This window comes from Anarrhichthys ocellatus, unplaced genomic scaffold (genome assembly GCF_004355925.1).
Source record: "Anarrhichthys ocellatus isolate YVR2014 unplaced genomic scaffold, GSC_Weel_1.0 scaffold21, whole genome shotgun sequence".
In the NCBI taxonomy this organism is placed as follows: domain Eukaryota; kingdom Metazoa; phylum Chordata; class Actinopteri; order Perciformes; family Anarhichadidae; genus Anarrhichthys; species Anarrhichthys ocellatus.
The window spans coordinates 6,267,356-6,275,949 of NW_022280051.1; the positions used below are offsets into that span (position 1 = coordinate 6,267,356).

General features: G+C 38.4%; 1 protein-coding gene across 1 annotated transcript in view; it reads left to right on the forward strand.

Annotated features, from left to right (window-relative positions):
• The window catches only part of LOC116390034 (tetraspanin-33-like), a 6,103-nt gene extending 721 nt beyond the window's left edge, over nucleotides 1-5,382 (forward strand). Inside the window, exons 2-9 of the mRNA XM_031859271.1 lie at nucleotides 1,052-1,117; nucleotides 2,341-2,466; nucleotides 2,572-2,646; nucleotides 2,992-3,087; nucleotides 3,550-3,644; nucleotides 4,188-4,287; nucleotides 4,550-4,633; nucleotides 5,056-5,382. Coding sequence (XP_031715131.1) covers nucleotides 1,052-1,117; nucleotides 2,341-2,466; nucleotides 2,572-2,646; nucleotides 2,992-3,087; nucleotides 3,550-3,644; nucleotides 4,188-4,287; nucleotides 4,550-4,633; nucleotides 5,056-5,178 — 765 coding nt within the window. The 3' untranslated portion in view covers nucleotides 5,179-5,382. The remainder of the gene's footprint in view (nucleotides 1-1,051; nucleotides 1,118-2,340; nucleotides 2,467-2,571; nucleotides 2,647-2,991; nucleotides 3,088-3,549; nucleotides 3,645-4,187; nucleotides 4,288-4,549; nucleotides 4,634-5,055) is intronic.
• The last annotated feature ends 3,212 nt before the right edge of the window (nucleotides 5,383-8,594 follow it).

Sequence of the window (8,594 nt, forward strand, 5' to 3'; positions counted from 1 at the left end):
TGACTGTGATGATGCTACACTGATGATGCACCGCTTTATGTGACTGTCTGATAACTCACACTGACTGACTGAGAATGTTTTTAGATGCTTTTTTAAATATTTGTGCAGAACGTTATGCAATCTTCAAACCTAGCTCTTTATCTTTGCTTGTAAATAAAATGTTTTGTGGTAATTACTTTATTTAAGATGTTTCCTCGTTTTCAATATTTCTCTTTTATCATTTCTATATTATATTTCCCCTATAAAGCACCTACAATTGCAGTCATTTCTTTTCACAATAATAATAAAATATTGAAAATGAAATATTATTAAAAACTTCTAATATGTTTCATCTTAGTAACACAGAAATACTGAAAGTATTCTATTGTGATGTGGCTGTTTTTCTGCTTCCTGTTTTGACTCCTGTGTTGTTGATTAGATTAGTATCTAAATATGAACTCCTCTGGGAAAAAGGTTTGAAAAACAGTTTGTGTTAAATGCTGTAGTTTGTTTTATATATATATATATATATGTCACTTTATTATTTTATATTATTGCTGTTCTTTTTTTTTTGCTGTCGTTTGTTTTACAAATATTTGCATTATGTGTTTGATGATTATGAAAGCATAGAACATTAATAATCTATTCATATCATTATCTTTTATTCGCTGTTGTATTTAACTTTTGAGCTTCTACTTACTTTTACCTACCTTTTACAACTTCTTTACATCTTAAATATATATATATTATTCTATTTATCTCTGAAATTGTTGTGCTATGACGACAAATAACTTGAAACTAAAGTACAGTAGCTGCAAAAACACATTCAGTTCAGATGAGGTCTTGTTGCAAGAAAATGATTCAGTGTGAGAAGTGTGCTGCTGGAGCCTGGAAACGTTAAAGTGAGGAACATTCTGATGTTTCTTCTGTTGACTGTGAGACGGACGGCTGATGAGCGTCTCTCGGGGGAAACACAACAGTTTCACAGGAATGTTGCTGCTGTTAAAGACTTCCTCCTCCCAACAAACACTCAGCTACAGCAGTTTAATCCGACTCCATTACGTCTCTGCAGGTGTCTGGTGTGGTGATGATTGGCGTCGGATTTTCCTCCATCGACGGCAACACACCGGTTGCTCAGGTAACTGTGTGTGTGTGTGTGTGTGTGTGTTTCACCCCAAAAACCATTAAAGTTTTACTGCCGTGTGCCGCCTGTTGGTCTGTTGTTTAAGCAACCTTTTCCTTCCAAAAACCAGATGCAACATAATTACCTTACTGGAGAAGGGATTAAGCAATTAGGTGATACACTTCATAAATAACATATAAAACTAGCATTTTAATGTCTTTCTTAAATTAAACTAGGAGGAAAATCTGACAATGAAATGACTAAAATAGAAAAGAAATAGATCAACATGTGTCCATTACAATGTCATTAAAACATGGCGGTAATAAATGATGTAAATAAATATATATTTGATCTTATATATAACAATAACAATAATATATAATCAGAAACATTCGAGATATAATTGAAATTGTAAAGATATGATTTTAAATATATAACACCTGAATCTGTGACTGAACTGTCAGCAGTTGCATTGTGGGTAATGTAGGCCTCAGGTTTTGACAAAGTTGAACAAAGTGCGGAATGAAAAAATCTCTGGTTCTGCTCATAGACAGCATATAAGAAGTGGACACAGTCATAGCGACGTCACTCAGTGGTTTGTGGACTGATGTTTTGATATTTGGAAAGCAGAGGAGTGACCTGTCAATCACTGTGTAGCCCCGCCCCTAAAGCATCCCCTGCTTTATGGTCTATGTGACTCTAAATGGACCATAATGTACTAAATGAACATCATGCTGTATTGAAGAAGACTTGAAACTAGAGATTGAGACCATAAACTCATGTTTACAATGTTTACTGAGGTAATAAATCAAGAGAGAAGTAGAGTCATTTTCTCATAGACTTCTATACAACCAGAGGAGTCGCCCCCTGGTGGACACTAGAGAGAACGCAGCTTTAACACATGAAGCATTGACGTCACTTTAAAGAACCGGAGGGTTCGATTTTGATGCTTTTTGTCCTTTTTTGAAACTGTCCATCATAAATCCATGAAACTTAAATAGCACATTTAAGAATGTATTGTCAAATAATAACAATAATAATAATTTAAAATAAAAAGTTAAAGCTTTTGGACATAACATCTGACAGGGAGAACGCAACTACGACTCCCAGGGTGCATTTCTGTATAAAGCATCCAATTACAGAGCTTTGAATTATTTTCCTATTGTTCCTAAGTGCTTTTGAGTAAAAAATAAGATCTGCATGTTAGCTCAGATTCAGTTAGTCTCCCTCTCCCTCAGCTGTTTGAGCAGTTGTCCAGCAGCGATGGCTTACTGGTCCTGCAGGTGTTCGGGCCCATCACTGTGGTTCTGTCTGTTCTGGGTATCTGTGCTGCGTCTTTCGACCTCAAACCTCTGCTGATGCTGGTGAGAAACACACACACAGACACACACACACACACACACACACACACACACACACACACACACACACACACAGGGGCGGAGCTAACCTGCCGTTATCTCCTCCAGTTCTCTGCTCTGATATTCGTGGAGTTTGTGGCTGTGATGGTTGTTGCCTCTCCGCTGGTTCAGGTTCAAGCTCAGGTACGTCTACCTGAGTCTGTGTCCCACTTATTACTCTGCAATCCATTCTTAGAAGCCACTGCTGCCCCCTAGAGGAACATTTAGGCAGCACACTTCTTCTTCAGAGCACGTTTTGTCAACTTGTCTTTGCCTGTGACCGAATTTTTAGCTTCCAAAATCATTATGATCCCAGCTATTAGAGAGTATTCATGTTCATTTGAGTATCATCTACATTTTACATGTGAGTAAGCAACCATAAGCAAACAAACTTAATTACAGATGTTCTATTTACACAGATGTTGAAAGCAGATTAGTGGCTGATTTGTTAAAGACTACATTACTGTTGTGTTGCTCTGTGTTCTGCAGATGAGCGGTGCGGTGGACGAGGTGTTCCTGAACGTCACTCCGCTCCACAGAGCAGAGCTTTACATCCAGAATGAACTCAACAAGCTCCAGGCCTCCGTAAGAGACACGAAGGATTGAAACAATAGAATGAATCAGAGCAGCGATCACGACGTAGAGAAGCAGGAATGTTTGTCCTGAGCGGTAAAACATGGTTTCAGTTCCTCCTGGTGCTGTTAGCCTAGCCTGTTAGCTCTGTTAAATATGTATAGAAATGTTTTCACTATTTTACTCACTGATCAACTCCTAAAAAACAAACAAAATGCTCTTCATCCATCCTCCATCTCTCTCTCACACAAACTACCAGCAAAGAACTAAATATGTCAAAGAATTAGGAAAATTGCCCAAAATACATCCGGTGCATCACGATTATCACAGTTTATCTGTGGATTATTCACTGCTCAAGAAATAAAAGCTTTCAGGATTTAGTTGTGACGAGTCGTCATCCAGTTTCAGATCGCTACATATCTTTGTTTTCATTTAATTTGACATGAAGTTCATCTGTTCACGTCTGTTCCTCAGGACTCGTGCTGTGGTTTGAGGAGTTTTAAGGATTGGGAAAATCAACTTCCTGTCACCTGTTTCTGCACACGTCCCGCCTCCGCCCTGCTGCCCAGGTGAGACAGAAAAACAAGACAGACTCAAAGAGCTTCTGAGCTTCTTGATGAGTTTGTAGACATTTACAAACTACTTGTAGGGACGAGAGAGAAGACGATCCTGAAGATAACACTGTCGCTTTAGATTATAGAGATTATAGAGAGCTTCTCCGCTCTTTGAGTAAACAGTCTGCGTACCTTTTAGTGCACGTGAGCGTGCCCCAGGAGTGGCGCTAATGAAAGAAGACTTTCTGGATTTCTGGGACAATCCTCCGATTAATCCGAATCTTTGAGATTAGATCTTTTTGAATTTCAAAAAATAATTTCTAGATTTCCAGGAGTTCAACATGTTCTGAGTGTAAAGGAGAGCGTTGAGCTCGTCGACTCTGGAAGAATTTCTGAACATGACGTGAACTGAGAATTTTCTTTTAGAAGATTTGGACAAACAATGACATCATTTGAGGAAAGACGGACTAATTCATTCTGCGTTTGTGTCTTTGGTCTCGATTGTGTTCAGTAATAATAATAATAATATTAATTCTTCTTCTTCTGTTTGTCTCTCAGCTCTCCGTCCGGTAACGTCAGCTCGGAGGAGCTCTGTGTGATGGTGGGCCGTGAGCCTCCGACCTCACAGGTCTCAGATAAACTGTGGGTTCACTCCGAGGTAGCCAACCACAGGGTCTCATCACTGTCCTCCTTCTTCTTCTTCTTCTTCTTCTTCTTCTTCTTCTTCTACTTCTTTGTTTCTGTCTTCTTCTTTCTGTTAACGTTCCTCTCGTCCATCTTCCCTTTTTGTTTTGTCTTTTTATTTCCTTTCCTGTATTTCCTCATGCTTCCCCTCTACTACCATCACATTAATATTATTATTTATATTACTTACTTCAGATTAAGTATATGTTTTATTAATATTGACCTTTGACCTGCAGCCCTGTGGTCCCATCCTGAAGAGCTACCTGAGCTTCCCCATCAAGCTCAGGATAGGAATCATTTCAGCCTTCGCCACCATCACGGTAGAACATCATAAAGTGTTTCATGTATTAATCTCTGGACTTTATGTCGTTACGTTAAAACTCACGATCGTGGACGAAGGTAACGTAAACAAACGGACGGACAACCTGAAAACACAAAGCTACCGGCCACGACCGATGCATCAACATCTAAGTTCATAGAAGTCTTTGAATTATTCTACATAGTTCATACTTAGTACCAGAGTTTCTATATTATATTCATGCGTTTATGGAAGCAAACACGTTTGTTATATGGTTTCAGTTTATGGAAAAGTTTACAATATTCTTGATCAGACGGGTTGTTGCTCATTCACTCTTTCCAGGTTCTTTAACTCGTGTGTATCTGTTGATGACATCATGAATATAAAAGCCCAACAGATGAAGTATTTCTGAGTTGTGACTAAACTTAACGACGTGTGCTGCAGATGGCGGCCATCGCTCTGTGTCTGACGTTGGGTCTGGAGGAATACTGGAAGACGCCTCCGGTAGAAACCACGGTGGACGACTTCAACAGAGTGAAATACCAACCCAAGCCCTCCCTCACCTGACCTCTGACCCCCCTCACCCAAAACCTAAAGATCATTCAAACTGCTCAATAAATCTCTGAGGAGCATATTTATATTTGACCGAACACCAGTGTTAAGAAGAGATGAAACTATTTGTCATGACGTTTATGAATCTAAATAAAGAAGGAGCGGCAGCTGCTTGTGACTGAACGTTCGGCTCTGCGTTATAAATAAAGTTTATTTTATCAGCGGTGTTTGTGTGGTCTGTAGTTTCCTTCAGCGTCCACAAGATGGCGCTGATGTAATCAACGCTCACCCTGCGGCAGGTCTGTGTTTGTGTCACACGAGGTGATTAGTATTTATTTCTACTTCTCCTCGAGTAAATACTGTACCTTTTACTCCTCTACATTTGTGTGCATATATATATATATATATATATATACAGTATATACTCCATTATCTGCAACATGCATTTTTAAGTATTAAAAGCTCTCTGGCCCAGTAGAAGCAGTCCATCGGAGTCACCTGTAGATCCACCTTTAGCCCTTCAAATGATCATAATCAACCTGTTTATATTTTGTATTTGCACCTCATTGAGGTTTATATTGATATATGTTGTGTTTCTGACACACTCAGCTCTTTTACACACAGGATTTCCTCTGGAGGCCGGAGCGACGACTGAAATATGTGCACAGGAAACACGTCTTTGACTTCTGTTTGGTAGATAGACGGATTCATCGTGTAAGCATTGCTTTTATATTGAATAAACATGAAACTGGTTGACTCATCAAACTCCTAAATTAAATCATGAAGTAACTAAAGCTGTCGGATTACTTTAGAGCAGTAAAAATAAGAATATATTCCTCTGAGAAGAAGCAGGAAGCGCTTCTCAGAAGACCTGCAGCTCTTGAGTAAATATATTTAGTTACTTTCCACAAGTCTGAAAACTGAAGCAGAGAACTACGACTCCCATGATGCATTTCAGAACGGAACAACCAATCGCAGAGCTGCAAATTCTGTTCCAAACGTCCCTCATGGTAAAGCTAAAGGATTCATCTTTGCAGAAATAAACCTTCAGAAGTTTCAAATGTGATCACTGGCTTATTCTTCAGCTCCAGCAACGCTGGCAAAGGCTCATGGGTATTGTAGTATTTGGAGCCGTTCCCCGTTCCATGAAAAACACGCCTTCTCATAAACAAAGATTTAAAAAGCCTGTGTTGGTGTGAAGTGTTCCAGGTGACTTCGATCTGTTGCTGAACATTGAAAAGAAAAACCTTAAAATGAGAATTTACAGCGAGGAGAAATACTTTGAATGAATCTTTATTCAGTTGTCCCCACACACGCACACACACACACACACACACACACAGATAATGCAGTCATTCATACACTTCACATCATCATCAGATGGCTGTAACTTCCAGGATTGGGACGTCATTTTTGGAACATATTTGGGAGGAATTTCTTGCTGTGGGTGTTGTGCGAATGCCAAGATCCTGTTTCAGCCTGCTGCTTTTGCTCACACCTTTTTGAATTGTGCAACCTCGGGCACCAACCCACGTTGTTGTTGACTTTTAAAAAAATAATCTGTTCTCTGGAAGGAAAAGAGTCATCCAAATGCAAAATACTTTCATATGAATAACACCTTGAACATAGTTAAGAAAGTTATGTTGAAGTTACGAAAAATAACTTTAAATTTGTTAGATTTTGTGGACGAAGGGTCTAGACTCCACGATAAACATGTTACACTATAAATAACTCATAAATATATTATAAAAATGACATCAAAACACACTTGACTTCTTTAGACCTACTTTCAATTAAGTATTAAAAAAAAAACAGAATCCAAAATCTGAAAAGTGAAGCCGATGCTTCATGTGTTAAAGCTGCATTCTCTCTAGTGTCCACCAGGGGGCGACTCCTCTGGTTGTATAGAAGTCTATGAGAAAATGACTCTACTTCTCTCTTGATTTATTACCTCAGTAAACATTGTAAACATGAGTTTATGGTCTCAATCTCTAGTTTCAAGTCTTCTTCAATGCAGCATGTTGACCTGGATTTGTATGTGGATACAAAGAGAAGCGCATGTTGCTGCGTGCACAGTCATTGGATCAGTCAGACCCTATTTAATAAAAGAACAATGCTCCTGCTCCTGCTCTGATAGTTTGGGGATTTGTTTTGCAATCGTTTTGGGGAGTTTCCACTCTGCAGGTAGAAACGTTAACGTAAGGGGGGGGGGTTACAGTATTTCTGACTCATATTTATATTTGACCCATTTTAAGCAAACAAAAACAACGTGGTTATAATTATAATTCCAGATACGTCTTGGCTTGTCTTTTACGATACATAAAGTTGAGGTATTGAAACCAGCATGATGTCACTGTTTGATCGTAGTAGTGTTGCTCATAACTAACATATTGGTCGTACAGTTTTCATGTACTTGTACTTGAGTATTTCCAATTTGTTCTCTTTTTTACTCCATTTATCTACTTCTCCAACTATAACAACTAGTGACTTTACAGATGAAGACAATTGAATCAAGAAAATGCAACAACACATCGTTAAAGATTAAATCAGCGTTAAATCAAAAAATGTTTTTATTTTTATTTTTATGAATGTTTGAGGCTTCAAAGAGGTGAAGCGCTCCAACATTTCACAAAAGAGCAAATATTAAAAAACATCATTTCAGAACTTATAATATAAAAATAATAATAATAATATATCAGTTGTAGGAGGCATTTTACTGCACAACCAGTACTTTTTTAGCTGATGATAGTGTACTTTTACTCAAGCAGGACTTTTATTTGTCAGTATTATTTTCATTGTTTTATTGGTACTTTTAATTGAGTAAATAATCACAAAGTGACGTGTTGTTCCAGCTCTTTTAAAACATAGTAGATCTCACAAGGGAAGCCTGAAATAACATGTAAATTCAGGGTTAATGAAGTTTAAAGATTCTCCTGATACTTTTCATACACACCGTGTGTGTGTGAGGGCTCAATGATTTCTCGGCAACCAAACCATATTTTGTGGCTTCCCACAGAAACCTTGTTTTCAAAACAGCTGTCATTTTCATTTTGAGTAAAGTGAAAGTAAAAACTGGAACAGAAACCTAACTCGTGTGAGGAGGAACATCTTCGATGGCTGCAGACGTCGTGGTGTTCTGACCTGCTGCCAGTTCACAGAGCTGCGGTTGTGGAGTGAAGACATGTTTTTTAAATTTGTTTTTCTTGCACAACTCGCTGAATCAGTTTTTTTTCACACAGGTATAACACGTCAGACGGCTTCATTCCCCAAACACATGAAGTGAGCTGCAAATGTTTCTGATCATTTATTCATCAGCTAGTGATGAACTCAAAGTCACATTAAACCATAACTGAAACAATAACCTGCATCACAGACAAGTCTGTCATAAAAGCCTACGTGACTCTCGACAAGTTGGACTCACGCAACCTGAT